Here is a 25046-nt window from a genome sequence, read left to right on the forward strand (position 1 = left end):
CCTGGTAAAAAAAAAAAAAAAAAAAAAAATAGTACAAGCTTCTCAGGAGATCTCTCTCTGCCAGCTGGCTTGCACAGCCAGTTCTCTCGCCATCCCTCAATTCCTTCTCTGCATTAAGGTTAAGGTTAAGGTTAATGTCATGTTGTGTTGGTGTTATCCTTGTTACTCTTAGTGCCCTTTTCCATTTCTCCTGGTCAGTGCCAGCAACGAAGCAGGGTAAATACAGAATTCAGAGCACAGGACCCAGGGACCATGAAAGGAGGTCACCTCAGCAGCCTGGACGAGCTCTCACTGTTTGCCGTTATGGCCACAACATACCCTTTCTTTTCTGTGCCTCCAGGAAGCCTGTGGAGAGACTGTGTTCTTAAGGAGCTCCAGCATAGTGTCTGTTTGGACTAATCTAAATAAAGGTGTGGATCCTCGCTGCATAAGTGTCCATCTGTTTGAGCCTTTCTATATAGAAAACCATGGAGAAAGTTGGAATCCTTTAGCCAGACTGTATGGAATCTGCAGGCCCCCAGACTCCTCTTTCTCTTCCCATAACTACATTCTCTTCCACAGAGGTTCCTAACACTGTCCTTTTCTCTAGACAGTCTATGACAACTCTATACAGTATTAGGTGCTCAAAGGGGGATGCTCAAGATGACCTGCTCTCTTCCTCTCTATGCTTTCCAGTATAAGTTGGAAAACAGGATTCACATCTATCACAGAGACACAGACAGCAGGACACATAGATACACACATAGCTAATTAAAGACAGAGCACTAAGATGTGAGGGCTGGGAGATAGTGAAGAAACCAGTGCAGAGTCTCATTAAGCCCTGGGGAAAGAATAAAAGTGATGTGCTCTTGCTTACATGTTTTCATTTCTATAACAAATAAGATACTGAAGGCACTCTGTGATGGAATCTGCAAAAGATAGCAACAATTCCTCCCATCCTGGAATGGTCATGTGCTCTTTCCACCAAGAGTTGGAGTCTTTTTCTCCCCCCTTGAATTTGGCTGAACATGTGCCCTGCTTTGACCAAAAGAATGTAGTGGAGGTGATGCTATGCCAGTTGAGAGTCTACTAGTCTCTGCTTTTGCTTTTGGAAGTCAGTTCCCATGTAAAGCATCTCAGGATAGATTACTGAATTATGGGAGGCCACGTGGAGGACAACCAAGCATCCCAGCTGACAGCCAGCATCACAGCCCTAGACATGTGTGGCTACCTTGGACCCCTCAACCCTAGTCAAACCCAACCTACTCCTCACGTACAGACAGGCTGTCCTTGCACAGCTCTGCCCAAGCTGTAAAATCATGAGCAGATGAATAGTTGCTGTAGTTTCAAACCACTAAATATTGGGTGGTTTGTTGCACAATAATACATAACTGAAACAGCTTTCTACGCATCAGGCGTTATCTCTTTTAATCTTCATTTTACAAATGATTGAGTTGAAGCTTATAAATTGCTCCAAGTTATGTAACTGGAAAGTAGAAGTTCTAAGATTTGAATCACATCTGTTTGAATTCAAGTCTTCCCTATTTCCTCTTATCTCTTTCACCCAGGGACCCCTACTGTTTCGGTCTGGGTTGGAATCATGGGTTTAAGATAGAAAAACTTTCTAGGAGGCAGTAAATACAAGGCAAGGTTTTGAGGAGGAAGTGGGTATGTTTTGGCTGAGTGTGAAGAGCTTTTCTGTTCAGACCAAAGGCCTATTTTCAGTTGAGGCCAAGCATCTATTCCAGCCTCTCTCAACTGGAGTTCTATGAGAAAGTCCCAATGCCCCAAGGCATTCATTGTATGTCATAAATTAACCTGTTCCTATGCATCTAGAATGTTACTAGTTATGTAGCATCCTTGGGAAAACTGAGAAAATAGTCACACAAATCATTTGTAGGGTCTAAGGCACTTGCGGAACGCCGGCTGAGAATGTTGAGAGGGCCATCAGGGAGCAGGGGCCAGAGTCCCGAGCCAGCCAGTCACGTACACAGTGACCAAGAGGCTTCCCGGCATTCAAGGAGAACTGCACTGGAATCCTTAAGTTTATCATTTATGCACTCAACACTATGCTCAAAGTACCTTCTCAACTAAGGCTTACCATGTGCCTGGGAGGGGGTATACTTTCTTCATTAATTCATTTCTTCATAATTTACCCAAAATCTTTAACTCTTATTCATACATACCATTTTGGAGTTGAGCTGAGGGGGACACGTTATTTCCCAGATTAGTGGCCTTACGCTGAGTGAAGAATTCTTGTGCCTGAAATCTATATTTTCTGGCTTTGTTGTCATTCTGATGGAAGAGAAAGCAGATCCATTGCTTTTTTTCTTCAACAGCTTTCAAAATCATAATTTGGTGACAGAAAATTGGAGATGAGTTTCCTTGGAAGAAACTAACTTCCAACTTGCTAAAACTGCCTCTTCCACTTATCTGAAGGTGGGTGAAGAACTTCCCTACTCAGGCTGCTCCTAGGGGAAGACGGAATGCAGTTAATTAACAGCTTCTTTCCCTCTGATCTCCACTACCTGCCTAAAGAGAGAGAAGCTACTGGCTCTGGTTTTCTTACCTCCAAAGAATTTGAAAACTGCAAGCAACTAAAATTCCACTGTCACCAGGAAACCTACGGAAAAAGAGGCAATCCTCTTCTCTCAGCTTTTCCTCACACAAGCTTGCAAGTTCTGGGTCTCCCCACCCTCTCCCTTATCACACCACTAAATTCCAAGCCTCCTTTGCCCCCTGTGGCATTTATTACTGTAACATCTCACTCCTGCCAACCTCACCACCTCAACTTCACAACTAAAAACTAGGAAGTAAACAAAAAGCCTATAAACCTCCAAAATAACGGTCATAAACTCTGGAGACTAAAAGCTTAGGCTCTTTGTTTACGGGAAAGCTCTTCAACCATTCTTTTCGGGACTTTTAACTTAAAAATTTTAGAATATTTCTGAGAAGACCGGTGGCCCAGTCTATTCACAGGCAACCCTTGGAAACAACAAAGAAAATCCCTAATAAGTAGGCTTAAGCTTTTTACACCACAGCTTTTAATTTAGAGGAAGGCACACGGTATAAAACTTGATGTTCATAACTATCCTAACCATGGACTGCGACGGTCACGATCCTCTTAGATAAGCGAGGGGTCAAACATAAGCTCAGAGAGGTCAAAGATACTCAATATACTTGTCAACAGAGGAGCCACGGTTGAATCTGAACCCAAATCTCCTTGTCTGAAAAGGCCATAGTTTTCTTCACACCTTGGATGCCTCAGGTTCCGAATGTTCTCGCCTAAAAAGCCGATGGCAGATGTACGTCTTAGAGAACCTCAATATACCTAAAATATAAATGTTTAGCTGCTTCCGTGAATACACCTGAGAGATCAGGCTAACACTGCGCTTCCGAATGGAGTGAGCCGAGTGAGCCCAATAAAACGAATTTCCTCAGGCAGAGCGTTAGCTCTAGGGCCGACCGCCGCAAGGGGCGTCAAAGCTCAGCTCTGCCCCGCACGAGAAGGAGGGGGCGGAGAAGAGGGGGACGGCAGGTCGCGAAACTCTCACTCATTGGCCCGTTCCCTCGCGCGTCGCCGCGAGGTCCCGCCCCTCGCAGGCTCGGCTCCGGGAGGGAAGCCGAACAAGGTCTCCCGGGCAAGCAAGCGCGCTCGCGGCCTCCTCGCCTCAGCCCTCCAAATGAAGCCTTCCCTGGAACGCCTTTCCACTCGGCCCGCACCTTCGGACTTCCGGCCGGCAACCCCTCCACTGCCCTGCCCCACAAGGGCGGAGGATGCTGGCCTTCACCAATCATTGAGCGCGTGTGGTAGGAGTGGGTGGGGCCTGAGAGATTCGAAAGGAGCCCCGCCCCCTCGGAGCGGGTTCCCGGGACTAGGTTGTGGGAGGAAAACACCTTCCGCGGGAGGTGAGGCGAGTCAGAAAGTGAAAACTGAGGGTGGCGTGGAGGTGTGGTGTGGGCGTGGTGCCGCGGGGAGTAGAAAGGTGGCTTGGGGAGAGGAAGAACCCGGAGGGTGGTGGCGGGGAAGAGGATGGGGCGCGTAGACCGCCCCAGCGAGAAGAGGTCGGGTCGCAGTGGGGCGGGGGCCAATGTGCGGAAGGAGATGGGAGGATGGGAGCATCTTTCGGCACTTGCTCCGGACTTGCTCCGGAGGTAAGAGTACCTCAGTTACAGGGGCAGGTGCCGCTGCTGGAACGCCTGCTTTACCTCCAGCGTGACTCCCAGCCCCTGGCTTGCACCGAGTCTAGCTGGGAGGCCTTGAGCAGGATGGAGACCTGAGGAAAGGTATATTTTCTCTCCAGCTCCGGGGTCTAAGCTGACTTTTGCTCCTGCTGGCTGGAACATGGAAGATTTAGAAGAAGGTGAGGAAACGCTGCAGGGAAGAATGAGGCCCTGTGATTGAGAGCCGTGTTAGGGACCAAAGGCTGGCATTCCTTCTTTCCTCCCCTACAGATGTAAAGTTTATAGCAGATGAGACCTTGGACTTTGGGGGGCTGTCACCATCTGACAGGTAGTAGACTCTTTATCCTACTTACCTTCTTCCAACAATGGTTGTCTCTAACACCTTACTGCTGAATTATTGGCCCTTAGGTCTGGATTGGTAATTTAGCAAGGTTGGGTGCACTGGGGCTTCTGGGTGGCTGGTTGACTTCGCCCCCTATGACACTACTGGGGAAGGGGAGAAGGGATAAGCTGGAACGAGATTTCAGGGTGTTAAGAAGAAGGGTAAGTGGATTTGCTTCATGTACATCCTGGCATAATTCCCAATGTCAGTAAGTGCTGAAGGCCTCCTAGAACTGGCTGTCACATCACTTAGATCTCACAGCCAGCACGGGTATCAGGGTTTGGGGTTGTGTTCCTAGCTCTGTAGTGGGGGTTTTGCCCAGTCTCCCTTGTAGTCTCCTGCTCTCTTCCATGTGGGCATGGTGCCTGATTTGTTTTCTTTCTCAGTCGAGAGGAAGAAGATACAGCAGTGTCGGTGACTCCGGAGAAACCCCTCCGACGAGGTCTCTCCCATCGAAGTGACCCAAATGCAGTGGCCCCTGCCCCCCAGAGTCTGAGGCTCAGTTTAGGCCCCCTCAGCCCAGAGAAGCTGGAAGAAATCCTCAGTGAAGCCAACCGGCTGGCAGCTCATCTGGAACAGTGTGCCCTGCAGGAGCGGGAGAACACCGGTGAGGGCCCGGGGCCTCGAAGGGTGAAGCCCAGCCCTCGGCGGGAGACCTTTGTGCTCAAGGACAGTCCTGTCCGAGACCTGCTGCCCACCGTGAGCTCTTTATCTCGGAGCACTCCCTCCCCAAGCAGCCTGACACCCCGACTCCGGAGCAGTGATAGGAAGGTGTCAGTCAGGGCTCTTCGAGCAACATCTGGAAAGAGGCCCTCCAGCATGAAGAGGGTGAGTGTAGAGGGTTTGGGTTAGATGTGTGCCCCCGACACTGTGCCTGACTCAGTGCAGGCATAGAGCAGTTTCCTTGTTGGTAAAATAGAGATAGTCAAATTCTACCTCATAGGATTGTTGGAATTAAACGAGGTACCGTAAGCAAAGCACTTACCACCGCGTCTGTGCGTGAGCTCTATAATGCTTATAGTCAGCTCTCAATAAATGGCATTGGTGATGATGATGATGATGTTGGCAGCTAACTTCTGCTCTTCCTTACTGGGATCTAGGCAGCTCTCCACCTCTGTCCCTTAATCAGCCAGCAGAACAGATTCTTTTTCCATTCTTGTCCTTTTTTTCCCCTCTCTTTGTGCTTCAGGAGTCGCCCACTTGCAATCTGTTCCCTGCATCCAAAAGCCCAGCATCTTCTCCTCTTGCCCGATCAACTCCTCCAGTCCGGGGGAAAGCCGGGCCCAGTGGGAGAGCAACAGCAAGTGAGAAGACCTGGGCAGCAAAGCTGTGGGTGAGTGGGAGGAGGGAGGATGCGGAGCTGACCCTAAAATTCCTCTGTTCCTCTCCACCAGGCCCACCTACCTCTGTCAGGCCAGTCTTGGCTCCACAGCCTTCTACCAGCAACTCTCAGCGCCTGTCTCGGCCACAGGGAGCAGCTGCTAAACCTTCCAGTCGACTGCCTGTTCCGTCGGCCATTCCCAGGCCTGCCAGCAGGATGCCACTCACCGGCCGGAGTGTACCATCCAGCAAAGGTGCCCTTCCTCCAGATTCCCTGCCAGCTCGGAAAGGACTTCCAAGACCAAGTGCCGCAGGGCACAGAGGTGAGAAGAGTGGCCATAAGGATAAGAAATCAGGAGGAAGAGTACCTACCCCTGCCCAGCATGAACGCACCCTCCCAGAGTTGGTAGCAGTGACTTTCTCCACCCTCATTACAGCTCTGTTTGAAGATGGGAAGGCTGAGTTAAGGAGAGAATGTGGGCCTGGGCAGAGTTTGAGCCTCAGTTTTCAAATACCATATGTTTTTTATCTTGGGTGGGAAGAAAGGCACTAATCCCAAACTCACTCTGCCTTCATCCAGTATTTCTTTTTGAGAAGGTCACTTGAACCTTCTGCTAACTCATGTCTTTTGTTAACACCCATCAAGTTCCTGTTTCTCAGCGACCAAATCTTCCCATCCCTGGTGCCGGTCGCAGCAATCTGCAGCCCCCCAGGAAAGTTGCAGTCCCAGGACCTACCAGGTAAGACACGTTGAGATGCTGTCTCTTTCTCCCTTGATGGGGATGACAAGGGGAGCCTGGAGGGGCAGGGAGTCCCATTCTTCCTGAACTTGAACTCAGCTGGTGACAAATGGGCTTGTGAAAGAAGGGCAATTTAAAGCAGTTCCTTCTTCTGTCTCTTTAGGTAAAGAGATCAGGACAGCAAGCAAGAATTCAGTAGCAAACTACTATAGTCACTGCCTGGACTCACCTCTATATTCAGCTTCCCAAGCTCTCTCCTTGGTGGCAGGCCTGACTCCAGCAGATTCTGGCCCAGGGATAGAAGGAAGAGCTGCCACCATGGCTGGTGCCCCAGGAGTAGAGACCGTGGGAGATAGGGTGGATTCGGGTTGAGCTGGAGGGGAATCAAACTCTCAGTTGAAACAAGATAGGAAAAAGAGGTTGCCTCCCAGTGGTGAAGTTAAACAGAAAATAAGAAATGCTCGAGAGTGGTTTGTCCTCATCCACCCCCATTCTTGCGTCCAGCTCCACAGAGTTTGATTTTCATCCCAGGCTTTGGTTCGATGGACATTTACATGTGAATGGCCTCTGTAGCTAACCTCCGTGCTCTCCAAGGAGCAGTCCTCCTGAATAACATCCTCTACTGGACTCAGGCCTGTTTGGAGAGGCAGAGGCAGGCATCTGGTCTCCAGAACTTGTTTCCTGTGAATTCTATGACTCCTAACAGGCCAGTTTATGATAAGCTTACTCCATTGGTCTGCATTTTTCTAAAATAAAATGAGTATATTTTTATATTCTGAATACATGTGGAAGTAAATCCTGCTCCAATTTCTAACAAATTTGGAGTAAACTCCTGTGTAATTCCAATGAGGGAGCCAGGATGGGCTTCCCAGGCAGGGGTCTGAATAGGCCTTAGGCCCTTGAGATTCCAGCTAATCAGGCTATGACTAGCCCCCTTGTTGGCATTCGATGGGAACAGGCTGCCTTTTTCTAGGCATTTCCAGGCTTCATATGTTATTAGAAGGTCCAGATCAACTTAAGTAGAGTTTATTTACTTATTTTTTTGCGGTATGTGGGCCTCTTACTGCTTGTGGCCTCTCCCGTTGCGGAGCACAGGCTATGGATGCGCAGACTCAGCGGCCATGGCTCACGGGCCCAGCCACTCCACGGCATGTGGGATCTTCCCGGACCCGGGCATGAACCTGTGTCCCCTGCATCGGCAGGCAGACTCTCAACCACTGCGCCACCAGGGAAGCCCTAAGTAGAGTTTAATTCACAGTGTGTGAGGCTATCAAACCAGGGTCTTGGTAAATTATTATTTGTATTCTAAACGTGGGTGTCCTTTCCTGGCAAGAGAATGGATACTCCTAGGAATTCAGCATCTTGTCTGCTGTACTTATGGGATGAGGGGGCCCTCGGGTGGGTACCCTGGTGTTCAGGTTTGCTGATTGCCTCAGGCAGAAGGTGCCTGAACACCTTGTTATGTTCTGCCTTACGTCTTTAGAATTGTTGGCGTTCTCCTCTTCTTACCCCTACTAGACTTGAGGGCTGGCGCCAGGATTTATACACCTCTGCAGTGCCTAGTGTTGTGATTTGTATGTGGTGGAGAGTTCTATTCATTTATTGAAAAAATATTTGAGTGCAAGATGGGGGGGGTGTTTGTTAAATGAATGACAAAAGATTCATTTAACAGATTAACTGAGGGTCTCCCTTTTCTCACAGCCTTCGATTCTTGGAAATGCCAGAACCAGCCCAATTCCTTATGAGTTTTGAGAGGACTTTTCCTCCTTGGAGGCCAGGCCCTGACTTAAGGAAGTCAGGCAACTGGGCCAAGGGAGTGAGTTCCAGCTGGTGCCCCGCCCCCCCAGGTTTACATGCCCATAGGCCCCCTTCTGAGGCACTAAAAGGCCCTTCCCCTGTTCCTGGGCCAGGCCCCCACCCCCCCACCCAGTGGCTTTCTTCTTTTTATAGCTGATCTTAAGGTTCATTTAACACATTCACCTATATCGCAGTGACAGCTGCCTACACTTTCACCTTTCCCTGAGCCTCTGGGATTCCAAGCATTGAGTTGGGGGAGGGTGTGTGGAGACAGACACTGAGTGTCTGGCTCTGGAGAACATTTGGCAGGGGCAGGAAGACCTCAGGTGCGTCTCCCAACCGCGTCCTGCACTGGTGTCTGACAGAAGCAAGCCCAGACACACGCTTAGATGTGGCCAGCAGATGGCATGTTTGTGTGGCCTGCGTGTGAGCCAGGCCCCGGTGGGTCCTCAGAGGCAAAACAAGCAGCAGACCCGCGTGCTATTGCCACCTGGTGGCCGAAAAGGACAAGGCAAGGCATGTGCCTTTCGCCCTCAAAGTCAGTCTAGGGTTTCGTTAACTGCCCCTCCAATCCCACTGCAGATCTGTTTAAGCAACGTTCAGGAGGCAGCATCTGCGGGGGAGGAGGCCTGCCTGCCACGGCTGCCCTTCTGGCTCACTACCTGCTTACTTCCTTCCGTTTGGGTCGAGCTTTCTGTCTTTCCTCTTTATGCACTCTATCTTCACCCCCCTCCCCAGTAGCACCAGGGAAGGAAGCCAGGGTTTCTTGGTCTCTTACTATGCACTGTGAACTGTTCTAAGCACTAACATATGTCAACTCATTTAATTCTCATAAAAGCTCAGTTAGTCACAAACCATTATCATCCTCATTTTGCAGGCAGGGAAACTAAGGCTCAGAGAGATTAAGTCACTCAGTCTGGTTCCGGGGTTTCTGTTCTTAACAACTCCCCTCTATGGCCCCCATGTGAACTCCCTATCTAGTTTGTTGAACAGACCTTTGAAAAACACAAAACTTGGGAACAGAAGTAATGTGGCAGAGCACACAGCTGGCTAGAGTATGAGTAGTTGCTTCATTTCCGATGGGGAAAAACACGGGACCGCCCAGAGGAATGAAGTTAGGATGTACCTAGTCACTGAGCACCTTTCAATTCCCACCAGCCTCTCAGCCCTCCCTGCCTCCTGAATTCTGCTCCCAGGACGGGACTCAGCCCTAAGGGGCTGGGCTGGAATCCTGCCTGCTCTGTGCAGCCTCTCCAGCCGTACAAGTCCCTCCTGTCCTGGTGAGAAGCATACTTTCCTGCTAACAGCCACATCTTCGTTGGAAATGCCAGGACGTGGGCTCAGTACTGAGGCTATTTGGGGGACACTGCTCGGGGTGTCGAGAGGATATCTGAGTCCCCTGACCTGGCCCTTCCAGGGCCCTGCCTGCTCGTGTTTTCCAGCGACCAGGCCTCCCCGCGCTGGAAGGAGAGGGCCCCACACAGGAGGAAAGGATGACAGTGCTCAGCCCGCAGAGAACTAGTTTTATTCAGTGGCATGGAGAACTGAAAAAACAAAGCACAAAATGCTACCATATTTACAGTTACAATCAAACTGTACAATCAGATGGTTAGTATCAAGTTAGCATCCAGCATCTTTGTATTTTTTTAAGTCAAGTCATCAGTAGTAAAAAACAGTTAAGTTTTTAACCCTTTGCAGGAATTGCTGAGGGGAGAGGCCAGGGAAAGAATCCATGGCAGAAAAGCCAGAGACCAGCCTTACAAATGAGAAATAGGAACACTTTTTCTACTCATAGCCTCTTTTTCTAGCCACCTGCTCCAGAGGAAAATGGGTGACAAGTCTGGAATACATGCTCAGCATAAATGGTGACTCAGATGAACAGCAGTTGGCAAAACTGAGGAGGGAGGGAGAGGTGGGGAGATGACAGCCTGGAGCAAGGGGAAGGGCCTGAGGCCCCCTCGCCAGGACTGCTGGGTACACACCCGACCTGACTGATGGCCACATCAGACCCCCTGGGACTGGACCCATCCCAACACAAAAAGCAAATAAATAAAAAATATATATTAACTCTCTCTTCGCAGGGAGCTGGGTGGTGAGGGGGGAGAAAGAGGAACAGGGACCTGGTCCTTCGAAGAAGAGAGCCAATTCCAAGAAGGGGATAAAAATAGAACATGTCTCAGAGGCCACAGCAGGTCAGTGGGGTTTGTCTGGTCTCAGAGGAGGGCGAGTGGACCCTGGAACCCAGACTGGAGACCTGGGCTGGAGACAGCACGGGGCAACCGTGCCAGCCCCATCAGTCCTCTTCCTCCCTGTCCCACCCACACAATAGCAAAGAAGCTCAACACATGACTGGCCTTCCCCAGCATGGGGCGGGCAGGGAAATGAAGCACTTTTGGGTCAGCGAACTGAGCAAACACCCGGGCTGCAGTGCACGGCCAGAGTCCAGGGAAAGGAGAGGGGCTGGGGTGGCCCGGCCGCCACCCAGGGGCATGGGTTCCCTTCAGAATGTGTTCATGCAGCATTTGGGGGTCTGGGGGCGCTGAGTCCTTCTGCCCCCTCTCCGGACAGGGCTTTTTCAGTTCCTGGAAGGGGCGGCACAGGCGGGGTGAGGAGTGCCCACGGCCCTGCGCCCTCACCGCACTGAGGCCTGCCCGGTGCGGCCCGCAGGGCTTGATGCCCTGGGTGCATGTGGCTTTGTCCTTTCCTTTTGGTGATGGCAAACGAGGGGCAGGTCCCCCAAGAGTCCCTTTCCTCCCAGAGGCACAGCAGATGGGAAACTGAGGAGAGGCTGGGAAAGCATCCTGGGAGGTCCTATCCTCTTCGGGGAGGGAAAGGGGAGTCAATTTCCAGCGTATAAAAAAAATTAATCCCTGAAGTCATGAAGAGTGGAGTTCCTTTTTTAAATTTCTTTTTTCCTCTTTTCTGAAAAACTTTGTCTTGGAGATGTTGGCCCCAAGGGTCCAAAGTGCAGTGAGGGGGATGGTGGGGGAGGGAGTTGGCACTAGATGGCCTTGGGTGGGGTGGGTGCCCCTCCCGGCAAGGCCCAGGCTCCTCAGATGGATGTTTCGTCGCTGCTGCAGGCAGGCAGGCAGGGGGAGCAGGGGCGGGATAAAGCACAAGACAGGAGTGGGAGCATGAGTGCAGCTGGGGAGCGTAAGGGAGCCTCAGGGTGTAGGAACCACCGGCCCAGGGTTAATGCAGGAAGTTAAAGAAGAGAAATCTGGAGAGGCAGGAAAGGAAAGTGACAGAAAAGGCAGACAGAGGGTTAGTCAGAGCAGAGGAGACAGTGAGAAGCTTTCACCAGAAGAAGGAAACAGAAAAGCAACCCCAGCTCCCCACCCTCCCTCACTTTGCCCGATGCTGGGCTGGGCTGACCCCACAGGGCGTCATGTTTGTGGGCATGTGGCCTGAAGGGACCTGGGCCGCACTCCGCCGCCGCCCACCAGAGCAGCCTGGGAGGCCTGGAGGTGGGGCCTCTGTGGGGCTGCACCCTGTCCCGCCCACCCAGCCACACTCACTCCGAGCCTGACGAGTCCTCATCCACCGTGCCTGCCTTGATGCTCATGGCGATGGGCATGACCCCATTCAGCTGCTCCTGGAGGCTCTGCCGGGGTGGAGGGCGGGGAGGGGGCCCACCCCGGCTGCCCTCGCTGGCTGAGGAGCCCCGGGAAGACCCTGTGCCCTGCTCCAGGGGTAGCCGTAGGAGGCTGCTCTTCTCACTGATGGTGGGCAGACACTTCTTCTTAAGGATGCCTGTGGGCCGGAGGGCGGGTGCCATGAGGAGCAGGTGGAAGGAGCTGCCCTCGAGAGCCCTGCCAGCCACAGGCCAGTGTGAGGAGTGAGGTTGCTGATGGGGGAGCATGCAGCTGAACGTACCCCGCTCACCTTTGTGAGGTTGGGCAGAAGGGCCTGGAAGGGGACCCAGGGACCCCTCCCGAGGCAGGGCATCTCCATTCTCCCGCGGCCGCTCCTCAGAGGCCCCATTGCCACCACTGTCCTTTGCTGCGATCCCAAAGTCTCCTGGCCAGGGGGCCTTCCCGGGCCCCAGGCCCCCATCTGGTGGAGAAAGGAAGTAGATGAGGCCCAGAGAAGACAGACGGCTAGGAGAGTCACCACCCTAGTCTTGCTTCCCAGGAATCCCAGCCCCTCTGCCCTCCCACTGCCCCCAAAGGCCACAACCCTGCGCTGACCCACCCTTGGGGGTACTGTGCAGGGGCAGTCTCTCCGCCCCAGGCCCCAGCAGGCTGTCCCAGCCCGGCTCTCCAGGGAAGGTGGCCTCTGCCTCTTCCTCCTCTTCCTCCTCCTCACTATCTGATGAGTGGGTAGAGGCATAGGAGCCACTCTGGTCATCTTCCAGGGACAGGTCACTGTCAGAGTCTGTGTCTGGATCTAGGAAGTGCGGGAGAGGTCACAGGCAGCCCATCCGCCACTGCCCACCCTCAACAAAAGTTAGGCAGCTGTGCCTCCACCACCGCTGGCCGTCAGGAGGTTCCGTCCTCACCATGCTGCTGGTCTTGACCTTCCAGGAATAGGCCACCAGGGTTCCCCAGGCCAGGGGGCCCTTGGCCAGGGTTCAGTGTGGACTCCTCCCTAAGAAGACAAGACATGATGGAGGCATCAGCCTGGCCCCTCACCCGGTGTCCCATTCTCTTCTCTGTTCTGGGTTTTCCAGTTCCTTCCCCATGTTCCTCACTGCTTCCACTTCAAGCTGCCACCGTGTCGGCCATGGTGTGTGCTACCCAACTCCTAGCAGCCTGGCCTGGGTCTAGCATGCCCGATGCCCTTCTCCCCTCCCCAACTGTCCCATCACCAGAGCTCACCTCAGCAAGAAGGGGATGTAGCTGGGCTGACTCTTGCCCGAGCGGCTGGCGCTGTGCAGAGAGCCTGCTGAGTCTCCATAGGGCTGGTAAAGCCTTCCATCTGCATAGGGGCTGGGGCAGTTGTAGGACTAGGCAGGGAACAGAGAGGTCAGTACATGGGTGAGCCGGAAGGGGTGGCCCCAGGAAAGCGGAGGGGCTGAGGGAGCTTGCCCTAAGTTCTCCCCACCACATGCCCAGGACTGAAGAGAGAGGCCCCACATCTTTGCTGCCCCCATTTCAGGGCCTAGTAGTGTTGTAGCTCTGCCATAGCTGTGCCAGTTCGACGCAACCCAAGTGCCCTGGACTCGGCTGTATAAGGGTCTGCTGGCAAAAGATGGCACCAGGAATTATCTCCTGAGAGCATTCTGGGAAGCACAGAAGATCTACCAAGAGGCACAAGGGATTCTCAGGTGTGGGGCATTTATGACCTGATTACCTGTCTTAGCTACTCCCTCATCTATTCTAAGCTCCGCTCCCATCCCTCCCAAGTCAAAAATCCCCCTCCCCGACCTCAGGCCCCTTCTTCCCAGGCCACACATACCATTTCACCACCCCTTCCTCCTTCCAGGAAAGGATATAAGGATGGAGAAAAAGTGGGACAAAAGCAGAGCCTTTGTCCCTCCCGCCTCTTTCCCCTCAACTCCCCATGACCCCTTCACCTCCCTGACCCCGGCTCCCTCACCGAGGTCAGAGTGGACTTGGTGGTCAGAGCAGGGTCAGGGCTGGGCTTGCGGCTACAGGCAAACTTGAGTGCTTTCCGGACCTCCTTGCTAAGCACCACATAGGAGAGGAAGATGAAGGGGCCCTGACAGGCAAGAAGCAGCAAGTGTCTAAGTGCTTATTAAGGCACCTCGTACCCAAGCTTCCCACCTACAATTCCACCGGCCTCCCACAGGGCATGGGTCGGACCAGGTACCTGGATGCAATTGGAAGCAGCAAAGAGGTAGTGGAAGAGGAGGGTGTCACTGTTGACAGACAGCAGTGCCAGTAGCCACGTGGCGCTCAGTAGCAGGAGGACAGCGAAGGAGGGCCGCAGGCCCGAGCTGGGGAGAGGGTGGGCTGTGAGTCTGGCCGTGAGGCCCCCCATGCCGATGCCCATCCACTGCCAAGGCACCCACACCCCATACTCACACAGGGCCTTTCTTCTCAAAGCCCTGCCGCTGGGCAGCACAGGACGCCCGGGCCGCCAGGATGTACAGGAAGACACTCATCTAGCAGGGGAGGGGGACGTGTGAGGGGGACCATCAGGGAACAGACAGCTTCCACCTCACCCTATGGAGCCCTCAGCAGTTCCTAAAGGGGATCCTGAGGTCACACTCAGCCTGCTCGCCCCCAGCCGCTTTCCAGCACTTACCGAGACAGCAAAGGCCACGGGGCCAGCAAAACTCCAGATGAGCCTATCGTAGATGGAGAGCCAGCAGAAGTCAGGGTTCCCATAGCCCTCCGGGTCCAGGCCCACGGCTAGACCTGGTGACAGCAGCGGGAAAGAGGTGATCAGGGGCTTGGAAATCAGTCAGGTGGTCAAGTGGGCTCCTAGGGCCAGGTGCAGGGGATGAAGGCTTCTCTGCCCACCATCTGTCCATGCCGTCCTCTCCAGGATGGGGGACCCTGTCCCTGAGTGGGGGTGTCAATAGCTGAGTTAAACCAGAGGGATACTTGTGGAGAACCTGGCCCGGCATAGGGATGTGGGCCTCTGGGCCTGGGATGGGAGTGGGAGAAGGTGGCAATGAAGATGGACGTAGGCCCTAGGGATGTAGAACCTCAAGGCCCGGGATCGGGGGTGGGGGTACCTGTGATGAAGGCGGGCACACCCCAGCCTAGCATGTAGTAGAAGCGCATGGGGCCGGCATTGACGTCGCGCACCTCGGTGAGTGCCCGGTACAGGTGCAAGGCCTCCAGCAGAGCCCAGGAAAAGGTGCAGAGGTACAGGAAGTGCAGCAGGATGGCGATGACTGTGCAGGCAAACTGAGGGCCCAGGCCGCGCCCAGTCAGTGACCAAGGCACACCCAGAGTGTGGGTCCTGCTCTCACCAGACAGGGGAGGAGAGCCTGGGTGTTGGGAGGTGCTTCAGGGGGAGTCTGGGCCAGAGGAAGGTACCTCTAGGGTGCTGGGGAAGTAAGGGGGAGCTAGAAAGGAGGAAACTGGGGGCCAGGCACTAGGCTGGCTCAGTCACTACTGCAGGAGCAGGGATTGAGGGGGCCGCTGGGGAGGACGTATATGGGAGCCTGAGAGGGCTGGGCACTGGGGAAGGTTTCTGCGTGAGGAGGAACATCTTACAGGGAGGTCAGCCTGGTTGATTCCCAGGAGGAAGACCAGCTGAGCTAGGCCCAGGGCGGCAGTCAGGTTCCGTTGGATGCCGTGCTGGTTGGAGCGCAGGGCACGCAGAATAGTGAGGAAGAGGAAAGTGAGCAGTAGGGCAGCCAAGGTGACCCCTAGGGCCACATAGGTCAGCGTCTTCAGTGGCAGGATCTCCCCATTCTGCAGGGTGGGTGGCAGAGAGCCAGAGGGATTAGGAAGGGCGGGGCCTGAGCACCTAGTCCAGTGCCCTTGGCTCCCATCCCCAGCTCTGCAGCTACCCCTGGTGGGTCCAACCTCCCGCCTGGACACGTCCATGAGCACGGCGAAGCTTGTCATGTGGTTGCACTGGCAGCTGACGTGGCTCTCGTTGCGGAAGACAACTTCGCAGCCTCGGGCTGACCAGCCACCTGTGCCACTGACCCTGCGTGAGGGAGGCAGGGTCAGGAGACAAGAAGGGTGGGGTGCCCGGGGGCCTGAGCTCTCCGCCCAAAGCCTTGGGGTCAGGGCAGTGCAGGCTCACAGGATCGAATGGTTCCAGAAGACACAGATGGGCTTCGTCCGCTCCTCCGTCTCCAGCAGCCGGAACTGCACCGTGACTGGCTTGTCCAAAGCACGGGGCAGAAGCTCCTCGTCGTCGTGGACGCTGATGCTCACCACGGGCGTGTTGATGACAGGGCGTTTGGGAACTCTGGCGCGGGGCAGGCGGGCACACAGTCACCACGGTAGTCGTGTGACTGGAGGACGCCCCAATCACTCTGAGTTGCCCCCAAGCCCTGGCCCCTCTCTGTGCCTCACCCACCCCACCCGCTCCCCCGCCCCACTCCTCGTCTCCCCAGCCGCTCACCTCAGGCTGCGCTTGTCTGGGTCGTAGTTATGGGGCAGCAGCCCAGCCAGGGTGCGGTAGATGATGACACTGGCCACCGCCTCACCCTGACTCAGCTCCGGGTGCCGCCGCTGACGCCGTGCCAGCTCCTCTGGCTCCTGGGCCTCTCCAAGGCCCGCGGGCCTGACCACGGGGGGTGTTTCTGGGATGGGGACACTGTCCACTCAGCTGGGTCCTGCGCAGATGCCCTGGCCTGGCCCCTGACCCACCCCTTGGTCCCCACTGACCTCTGAAGACGGACTCAGGCAGAATGACCGTTGTCTCAAGGTCCGGGGGCCGCTCCCCTCTCAGCGCCTCGTAGCGGGGCAGCTTGGCCCCAGCGAAGTTTCCCTTGTCCAGGCGAACTACAGAGATGACTAGGGAGAGGTCACAGTTCAGACCCCCGGTGAGGTGGGCAGGCCCCTGGCACGGCTGCCCTTACCAGAGACTCTCCCTGGACCCTCCCACCCTGGCAGCAGCCTCACCAATGTTGGGCGTGACGATGGTGAAGGGGCTTAGGTAGGTGTGCCGCATGTTCTGGGCCAGGGCACTGGCGTAGGCCTCATAGTGCTGGAGCAGCCAGGCGGTGCCACCCTCTGTCTGCTGGATCAGCTCCCAGTGCCGCTTGTTGGCTGCATCCAGGAGGGCACTGCCCACCTGCAGCAGATTCTGGGGGAGGGCACGGTCTCGGTGGGCTGTGCCTGCAGCCTCACTCCTCGTCCCCAGCACCAGGCCCCAGCCTGGCTCGCCCCCCCACCATGCCCCTTCCTCTAACCCTTCCTCCTCAGTCTCTAAGAGTTTCCCACACAGATGTTATTAGATGCTGGTTCCTCCCTGTCCTGGCACGATGGGCAGGGCCTCTCCTCCGAGAAGCCTGATCAGACCGGGCCCCAGTACAAACATTATTTTCTACGGGTGCCTTGCTATGAGAAGGGTTAGGAAGAGGTGCTCTAAATTACCCATATGCTGGGCCATGGCTCAGGGGGTCTCATGGGGGCCTCATGCCGGCTGAGAGCTCCCCAAAGGCAGGGGTGGGGAGTGCCCCCCATTTTGCCCCCAGGTGGCCAGGAGCAGGCTCACTCACCGTGACCTCCACCCACCCAGCCATTCCTGCCCCCTCCAAGCCCCACCTCGGTGAAGTGCACATCCTGTGTGGCGGACAGCCCGAAGCCTCGCTGGGTGCTCTCGTGGGCCAATAGCCGAGCGGCCAGCTGGTAGGCCACCTTGACGTCACTGCCGAAGTAGCCAGCCGTGTGTTGGGTAGCGTTACGCAGAAGCAGGGCCAGCCGCTGGGAGCGCCCCGAGTCCAGGCCTGACTCGTTTCGCTGCAGCCGCTCAGCCTGGGACCAAGATAGGCTGGGGGGTCAGCACAGGAGTGAGGTACCCAGAGAGTAGAACTGGAACTCTAGAGTAAAAGGACTCAGGAAAGGGGAGAAATGGCTCCAGGTGGGGGCCCTGGGAGACAGGAGCTGGAATTCCAGAGTCCCCTTTCTCAAAGCTGGGGAGGCAGGCAGGTCACACTGGGCCAGGGCAGGGGGCGGGGGTAAGGAGATGGAGATGAGAAGTTCCACTTACAAAGCCCTTCAGCTCTGAGAAGGTGACTGATGTGCAGTTGAAGAGGTTTGGGGGGAGCCACCCTCTGTGCTCGTCACAGTGGCGCACAGCAGTCCCTGGGGGAAGGCAGCCAGGAGGGCAGGCCTCAGGGGGGGAGACAGGAGGCTGCCGAGACCTGGCTGAGTTCTCCTGGGGGCCAGCCCCTTATGGACCAGAGGCAGGAGACAACCAAACAAGGGCCCTGCCATCCTGTACTGCAGGTGAAAACAGGGAGACGTGTGTAGAGAACACCAGAGCCAAAACCTCTGTAGGATCAGCCCAAAAAAGGGCTACAGGAGCACACGTGGTCCTGCAGTACACGTGGTCCTGCAGCACACGTGGTCCCTTTGAGGCCCCAGACGTGGCTGTCCCTCTCCAGCCACCACCTTGAGCTCTCTGCCACTCACTCTCTACTTCTGAACTCTGGTCATCGTCAATCCAAGGACCAGCGCCAGCCCCCATCCTGCGGCTGGGTCGCCTGGGACAGCACCTCGCCTCCCCTACTCCCCAGACCATCTTTCTAGTGGCATAACTCCAGCACTAGGTGGTGAGCTGAGGACGGGAACCCTGTGTGACTCATCTTTGAATCTCTAGCACCCAGCCCTGTGCCATGCACAATGCGGGTTTTTTAGCGCTTTTGTTACGAGCCCACCTTTCATTTAGGCAACCTTGGGAGCAGGGGAACAGTGAGCCAAGGAAGCATGGGATATGGAGTCCCCAGGACCTGGAGGCTGGAAAGTGGGGTCCTATGATCAGTAGCCAGGGGCTCCCCACCCTCACCCCACTGATGAAAGGCCAAGTCCTCAGTCTCACATTCTGGGCCTCCAGTACCTACCAAAGGAGCCTTTGGGGCAGGGGGCAGCAGCAGGCAGCCCGAAGCGGGTACGGGGCCACCAGATCCCAGCCTCGATGGCCCGTGGGCAGCTGTCATAATTCACTGCAGGGAAGCACACACCGTCACTCAGGAGCAACTGTCCCCCTACAGCTCTGGCCAGGCTCCCCAGACCTCCCTGTGCAGCCTCAGGCCTGCAACCAGCCCCTGCTCCTGGCCTCCCTGGGACACCAGGGCCTGGCACACAGCAGGGAGGGCCACCCATCTACCGCAAGAGCCCTACCTTCACAGCCGTTGGTAGTGACCTCAGCAAAAGGGTTGTCACAGCGATCACACTGGCGCCCAATGACACCTGGCTTGCATGGACACTGGCCATCCTCAGGGTCACAGACTCGGGACAGAGAGCCCGTGGGGTAGCAGTCACACAGCAGGCAGGCGGGGCTGCCAGGGGGCCGGTAGTGGTTCTCCTGGGAGGGGAGAGGGAGGATGGGATCACTGGCTCAGGCTCTCTTCCCTGGATGCTCATGGATCCTTCACTGTAGCCCCTCTGGAGAGAGGCTCCCTGACCTCAGGTCCCCACCAAGAATGGTACATTCAAAATATGTAACAACTGGTAATGTTTTGGAGTTTAATCCATCAATTGGACACCAATCAGAACAGGCTGCAAACAGCCAGTATAGCTGACCCAGAGCTCACCGGTTAAGTATAGGTCCTGGACGCCCCACACCCCAGACACACGAGGACAAACAGCCCCTTGCCCGCCCTAGTGGAGCAAAGGCGCATAAGCCCTCAGCTCTCTGCAGAGTCTTCCTTCATTGTCCCCCGCAAGGGCCCAGGAGGTACAGAACAGAGGCCAAGGCAGCCGCTATGGAGGCCTAGGCCGGGGCTGTCACCTTGCAGTGGCACTCGCCGCTTGTCTTGTTGCAATCCGGATCGAAGCCTTTGCTGACGTCACAGTTGCATGGGCCGCACGTGGGGTGTCCCCACCAGCCTCGGGGGCAAGGCTGGTCAATCCTGCGGAGAAGGACCAGGCAGACATGGGCTCCCTCTGCCACCCGTCTGGCGTAGCCATGTGTGGCCCTTCTGAGCCTGGCTGTGGCTCAGCCAGGTTCTCAGTGCTCTGAGGGACACAGCAGACACAGGCAGTGCCACTGGGACCTGCTGCTGCCTGCAATGGTCCACTTACCTGGTCTCACAGTATGGCCCAAGGTAATTTTCGGGACACTCGCAGATATAGCCATGGGGGTCACTGGGCTTTCGGGTACACACGGACTGATGCTCACATGGGTTCAGGTCACACACGTTAGTACAGTTGTCACCATAGTAACCTGGGACCAGAAGGACAGGAGAGGCTCAATCCCCACCTTCCCCTGGCACTTTCTTCAAACCTGCCTTCATCCATCCCCTTCTATCCTGAGCAGCTATACCAGCTGGCTCTGGCTTTGTAGTGCAGGAGGAGAGGCTCAGAGAGGTGATGTGACTAGCCCCAGGTCACACGGCAGAGCCAGAGTGAACTGTCGCCGCCCCGCACTTGCTAACCTGCCCCATTTCCCTGGATCCCTGGCATACCTGGATCGCAGCTGCAGGAATAGCTGTCCCAGTCGTCACTGCAATAGCTGTTGGCAGGACATGGGTTCGAGTCACAGGGGTCTGGCAGGCTACAGCCTGGCTCCACATTGATGCTTTCCCCACGGCTGGGATCCAGACTGCTAATACCCTCGGGCGTCTCGCTTACCCGAACACCCTGGGAGGGACAAGGTAGTGTTGGCCCTTTGTGGAGCGGGCCTCCAGCCTCCAGCTATTGGAGATGAGAAGGCAGGGCAGGAGGCTTACCTGCAAACAGCCCCGGAAGCCGCGGGCCACACCACTGGCCGGCCCAGGCACTCCCCCGACGGTAATGTTGCTCAGGTGTAGCCCATGCAGCCGGGGGCCCAGGTTGCCCTCTGCCCGCTGCTGCCCATAGTCGAAGGACAGGATGGCGTGGCCGGGGCCCCCACTGGCTCCCAGTGCCAGCTGTGCATGGTGCCAGTCGCCATCATTGGCCCGGCCTGGCTCCAGCCGGAGAGACGAGGCCTGGAGTCCGGTGCCCTCCACGCTCAGCACGACGTGGCCCTCCTGAAGCTGGCACCAGAAGAAAAGAGGGTCAGCAGACTGCCTTAATGGGCTCTTCTTCCAGCCCACTGTCCTCCTTCCTGGACCACCAAACCCATCCTGCTGCCCAGCTGAGGCCAGAGAGGAAAAGGTATTATTTCCCTTGGGCCCAAGAGATGGCAGCAGTGATTCACCAAACGAACCTAGTTGCCTTTCTTTCCAGGGAAAGGCCCCGCCCAGCCATCTTTGACCAACCCTGGCCGGGGCCCGCCTGCCCCAACCCTCTCTGCATCACCTGCAGGGTGATGGTGCTGCGCCCCCTGGTGACAGCCTGCAGCAGGACGCCGTCGGCCTGGCGTGTGCGGAACATGAGGCTGAGGTGCCAGGGCTGAGAGATGGGCAGCGAGAGGCCATGCCAGGCCACCAGGCTGCTGCCCAGGAAGCGCTGCGGGTTGGCCATTTCTGGGGAGACAGACAAAGGCAGACTCTGAGAGGCGGAGCGCCCAAGTGCCCCAGGGGGTATGATGCTCAGCAGGGGCGGCTCCCTGGGAGGTAGGGCACTGTCCCTCCTAGTGCCCACTCTCCACGGCAGCCCCGCCCCCCAGAGCATTCACCTGCCCTGGGCCCGCACCACACTGTGCCCAGGCCTGCCTCTGACTGGGCCCTTTGTCTCCCTTGCTACCCTCTCAAGGCTCTGCCCAGACACGCTTTTCTACCCACAGCCCAGCTCAGCTGGTCCCTGCCCAGTGCCTGCCAGGACACTGCCAGTGTTCCCAGCAGTGCTGACAGCTCCCAGGCCCCGACCTCTGAGGGCTGCCCCCTACCCTGGGCACAGCTCTTGCCCCCGAAGCCCAGAGGGCACTCGCAGCTGAAGGCATCCCACTGGTTCACACAGGTGCCCCCATTGTGGCAAGTGTTGCTGTCACACACGTTCTTCTTGGCAGGGCAGCCTAGAGTGGAGAGAAGAGCACTCAGGTGGAGGCTCCCAACAGAAAACCTGTGGCAGTGGCTGGAGGGGGCTCTGAGACCCGCCACGTGCAGGGGTTCCCGCAGCAGGCACACCCCTCCTCTCTGCGTAGGGCCCCTGGCCTCGCCCCTACCCCAGCCCCCATACCGGGCACGGTGCCGTTGTTGGCAATGAAGTCGGCCATGTCGACATGGCGGCTGTCCACCTGCAGGTTCCTCATGCAGCCCACGAAGTGCCGGGTTCGGACAGGGAAGCTCTCAGGCAGGTCAGGCACCCCGCCCAGCAGCAGGGGCCCTGTCAGGTCCAGAGACCTGGGGGAGCGAAAATGGCTGCGACATGAGGGAGAGTGGGGTGCTTCCGGCTCTTCCTCCTCCCTGAGCCCTGCCACCAGGCCAGGAGCCCAAGGGGCCCTGTAGAGCAGCCAGGGGAAGGGGAGCCTCAACCGGAGCTGCTCTCATCTGATACCCACCCCTCCCCAGACCGCTGCACGGGGCCCAGCTCTAGTCCCCCAATCTTGCCCACTCCCGCCTCCCACCCCAGCCCCCGCAGAGGGCTGAGCAGGGGCAGAGCGAAGCAAGGTGAGGGATGACCCCCGTCTGAACTGGTCCCCATTTCAGGGCCCCCAAAGGCCCCCCTACAACCCTCCCTCCCTGACTGGCCCACACCCCACCGCAGCCCCAGCCCTCTCCCCTGCTTACTTCTTGCTGCCACCCTGGGTGCCCTGGGCAGCGCAGGAGTAGTTGCCCAGCAGAGCTCCGAAGCGCAGGGCCGCGCCTGTGTCACAGCCATCCACGGTCACCACAGCCACCTTCTGCTCGGATGGGCCCTGCGGGAGCCCTGTCTGACCCAACAGCGGCTGTGGACAGGGAAGGGCAGAGATGGAAAGAGTGGGCACGAGCCACTCAGGTCACGGGCCAGGCACTAACTCACCCCCTGTGTGTACACCCCCCCCCACAGAGACGTGTGTGTGTACACAAACACACATGCACACTGATGTGTGCTCACAGGACTTACACGCTTTACCTTCCTCAGCGTCTACTCAAGTTTCTGCCTACTAGAACAGGAAGCATCTACACCACCCAGCGGAATGGGAATGCCCAGCAAGGTGGTAAGTTCCACCCCTCCCTTCCCCCATTTCAGCCAGAAGTGCCATGACCAGCCCCTGGGCAGGCAGTGCCACCCAGGTCTAGGTGAGCACCTGAGCCGAGGACAGAACCCCCCAGCTCCTTGACCTCCTCCCACACCCACCTTATTGTAGTACTTCAGCTGCACTGTGTGCCACTGGCCGTCACTGACCCCTCCGGACACGAACGGGGACACGGTGGTGGTCGACTCCCCTGGGGAAAGGACCCAGGTGAGCTGGGACACCAGATGAGGGCTGGGAATGGGGAGGGGATGCTCATGGTTGGGCTGGGCCCAGATCTGGCTGGGAGAGTGTGTGACTTGGGGTCAAGGGCCGAGAGACACGGGGCCTCTAGGAGATGGGCAAGGACATGGGGCAAGCGGGATCACCTGCAGAGAAGGTGAGCTGGACCTGCTCCTGGATCACCTCGAGGGCCACAAAGTCATGCTTCTCGTTGAAGCGCCCATTGTACAACAGCAGCCCATCACGCTCCTTGGTGGCAAACCTGAGTGGGAGTGGACGATGGGGGCACGCAATGGGGCACCCACCTGGATGCCAGCACCCCAGCCACCTAACCAGCCCTGATCCTACTCAGGACTCTCCAGAGGGCTGACTCCTTGGCCGAGGCTATGGGCCATGTGGCTAGAGTGTGGAAGATGAGCCCAAACCAGGACCAGAAGCAGAACCTTGGCATCCTAGCTCCCACCCTTGAGAGTGGGTTGGGAGGAGCATAGACGGCCCTGGTGGGTGAAGGAGGCCTGCTGGCCAACTGCACAGGCAGTTCCAAGTGCAGACCTGGCTCTGCCAACAACCTCTTCTGGGTACTTTTGCTGCCTGACTTCCCACCTCGTCCGCAGAACAGGAGGCACCAGACTCCCCCCCGCCCCGGCCCCTACCCCCAACCCCCAGGAACTCACAATCACGAGAGGGCCAGGGTGAAGTGGAAGCGCTGGCGTAGGCCCCGGAAGGTGATGAAGGAGCGGGCGGGGAAGCTGCGCGTGGTCACCTGGCAGAAGGGCTTCTCAAAGTCTCCGGATGGGCAGTCGCACTTGAAGCCGCCCACCAGCAGGTTGACACAGGTGCCCCCATTCTTGCAGACACCCGGGGTGCAACGGCCTGAGCGGGCACTCACCTCACAGTGCTCACCTGGGCGAGAGGTAAGGCAGGTGAGCACCAAGTGCCTGGGGAACTGGGACTCTTTTGCATCCAGTGATCCCTCCGTGGTCTCCTGTGACCCCCATAATACCCCCAAACTCTCCCAGGCATCCCCACTTCCTCTCATGTGCAAACTCAGCCATTCTGCGCTGTGTGTGGCACACTGGGCTGTTCTCACCACAATCCCACATATGGCTGTCCTGCGAGTTCCTTGAGGCTCCCAGTCCCTTCCATACCCCTGTTTGGACCTCGAGAGCACAGGCCCACGAGGTCCCTGATTATAAGGGCCACGTCCTAGCGGCCTTTGGTGTCAGGGCTACCAAGCAAGCTTAGGGGTGTTCTGGCCCCTTTAGGGGTGAATGCGCATGGAGGGAAGGGCCTGCAGGACAGCATGTGGGCTGCTGCCAACCCCTGCTTCCTCCCTCCCTCCCACTGGTGCTTTTGTCCCTGTCAGGCACCAAGATCAGTTTCCCTCCCTGGGGATAAGACCAGGCTTCCACTTGGATTTGTCGGAGTTATGGGATGGTGTGGGCAGGAAGCTGGGGACTTTCCAGAAATGGGGCAGGGAACTCCCACCCTGAGCCCTGGGGTCCAGATTGAGGACCTCCGTGCACTTGGGAGATGCTGACAGAGTAGGGAACTGAGCCCTGGGAGCAGACCAGGATTCAATGGAGGAGATGAAAATTCCAACAATATCAGATAGAAAAATCCACGCTTTTCTCTCCCTCCCCATTCCCAGATTCTAGAGATAGGTTCTCAGCTCCAGTGCCTAGTGACAGGCTCCAGTTTCCATGGAAACTGTTGTTCGCCTACTCTAAGCACCCCCCTACCCCCTCCTCCTGGCCAAAGACTTCCCTCCCCTC

General features: G+C 56.6%; 2 protein-coding genes across 7 annotated transcripts in view; one reads left to right on the plus strand and one right to left on the minus strand.

The window, feature by feature from the left end:
• Window positions 1-7424, plus strand: part of PSRC1 (proline and serine rich coiled-coil 1) — an 8608-nt gene extending 1184 nt beyond the window's left edge. The window contains exons 1-8 of one of the 3 annotated variants that reach the window (XM_024742091.1): window positions 3614-3789; window positions 4284-4343; window positions 4435-4492; window positions 4933-5374; window positions 5736-5850; window positions 5941-6189; window positions 6513-6606; window positions 6770-7424. In XM_024742091.1, the coding sequence (XP_024597859.1) occupies window positions 3663-3789; window positions 4284-4343; window positions 4435-4492; window positions 4933-5374; window positions 5736-5850; window positions 5941-6189; window positions 6513-6606; window positions 6770-6773 (1149 nt within the window). In that variant the 5' untranslated portion in view covers window positions 3614-3662 and the 3' untranslated portion in view covers window positions 6774-7424. Of the gene's footprint in view, window positions 1-3613; window positions 3790-3817; window positions 3889-4283; window positions 4344-4434; window positions 4493-4932; window positions 5375-5735; window positions 5851-5940; window positions 6190-6512; window positions 6607-6769 lie in introns of those variants that run through there. The other 2 variants (XM_024742093.1, XM_024742092.1) reach the window with 2 other exon arrangements.
• A 2482-nt stretch (window positions 7425-9906) lies between these two features.
• CELSR2 (cadherin EGF LAG seven-pass G-type receptor 2) overlaps window positions 9907-25046 on the minus strand; it is a 25400-nt gene continuing 10260 nt past the window's right edge. The window contains exons 3-34 of one of the 4 annotated variants that reach the window (XM_024742087.1): window positions 23952-24174; window positions 23418-23533; window positions 23154-23242; window positions 22604-22761; window positions 22053-22216; window positions 21763-21888; window positions 21234-21400; window positions 20681-20962; window positions 20417-20591; window positions 20034-20175; window positions 19741-19861; window positions 19131-19314; window positions 18851-18952; window positions 17998-18092; window positions 17553-17762; window positions 16908-17091; window positions 16671-16799; window positions 16405-16585; window positions 16081-16248; window positions 15855-15981; window positions 15540-15740; window positions 15053-15227; window positions 14617-14729; window positions 14394-14473; window positions 14179-14305; window positions 13945-14067; window positions 13224-13351; window positions 12905-12993; window positions 12598-12792; window positions 12289-12459; window positions 11922-12156; window positions 9907-11477 (exon numbers count right to left, since the gene is read on the minus strand). In XM_024742087.1, the coding sequence (XP_024597855.1) occupies window positions 11456-11477; window positions 11922-12156; window positions 12289-12459; window positions 12598-12792; window positions 12905-12993; window positions 13224-13351; window positions 13945-14067; window positions 14179-14305; window positions 14394-14473; window positions 14617-14729; window positions 15053-15227; window positions 15540-15740; window positions 15855-15981; window positions 16081-16248; window positions 16405-16585; window positions 16671-16799; window positions 16908-17091; window positions 17553-17762; window positions 17998-18092; window positions 18851-18952; window positions 19131-19314; window positions 19741-19861; window positions 20034-20175; window positions 20417-20591; window positions 20681-20962; window positions 21234-21400; window positions 21763-21888; window positions 22053-22216; window positions 22604-22761; window positions 23154-23242; window positions 23418-23533; window positions 23952-24174 (4802 nt within the window). In that variant the 3' untranslated portion in view covers window positions 9907-11455. Of the gene's footprint in view, window positions 11478-11921; window positions 12157-12288; window positions 12460-12597; window positions 12793-12904; window positions 12994-13223; window positions 13352-13944; window positions 14068-14178; window positions 14306-14393; window positions 14474-14616; window positions 14730-15052; window positions 15228-15539; window positions 15741-15854; window positions 15982-16080; window positions 16249-16404; window positions 16586-16670; window positions 16800-16907; window positions 17092-17552; window positions 17763-17997; window positions 18093-18850; window positions 18953-19130; window positions 19315-19740; window positions 19862-20033; window positions 20176-20416; window positions 20592-20680; window positions 20969-21233; window positions 21401-21762; window positions 21889-22052; window positions 22217-22603; window positions 22762-23153; window positions 23243-23417; window positions 23534-23951; window positions 24175-25046 lie in introns of all 4 variants that reach the window. The other 3 variants (XM_024742090.1, XM_024742089.1, XM_024742086.1) reach the window with 3 other exon arrangements.

Source organism: Neophocaena asiaeorientalis, unplaced genomic scaffold (assembly GCF_003031525.2).
Source record: "Neophocaena asiaeorientalis asiaeorientalis breed wild unplaced genomic scaffold, Neophocaena_asiaeorientalis_V1.1 scaffold35, whole genome shotgun sequence".
NCBI classification, from domain to species: domain Eukaryota; kingdom Metazoa; phylum Chordata; class Mammalia; order Artiodactyla; family Phocoenidae; genus Neophocaena; species Neophocaena asiaeorientalis.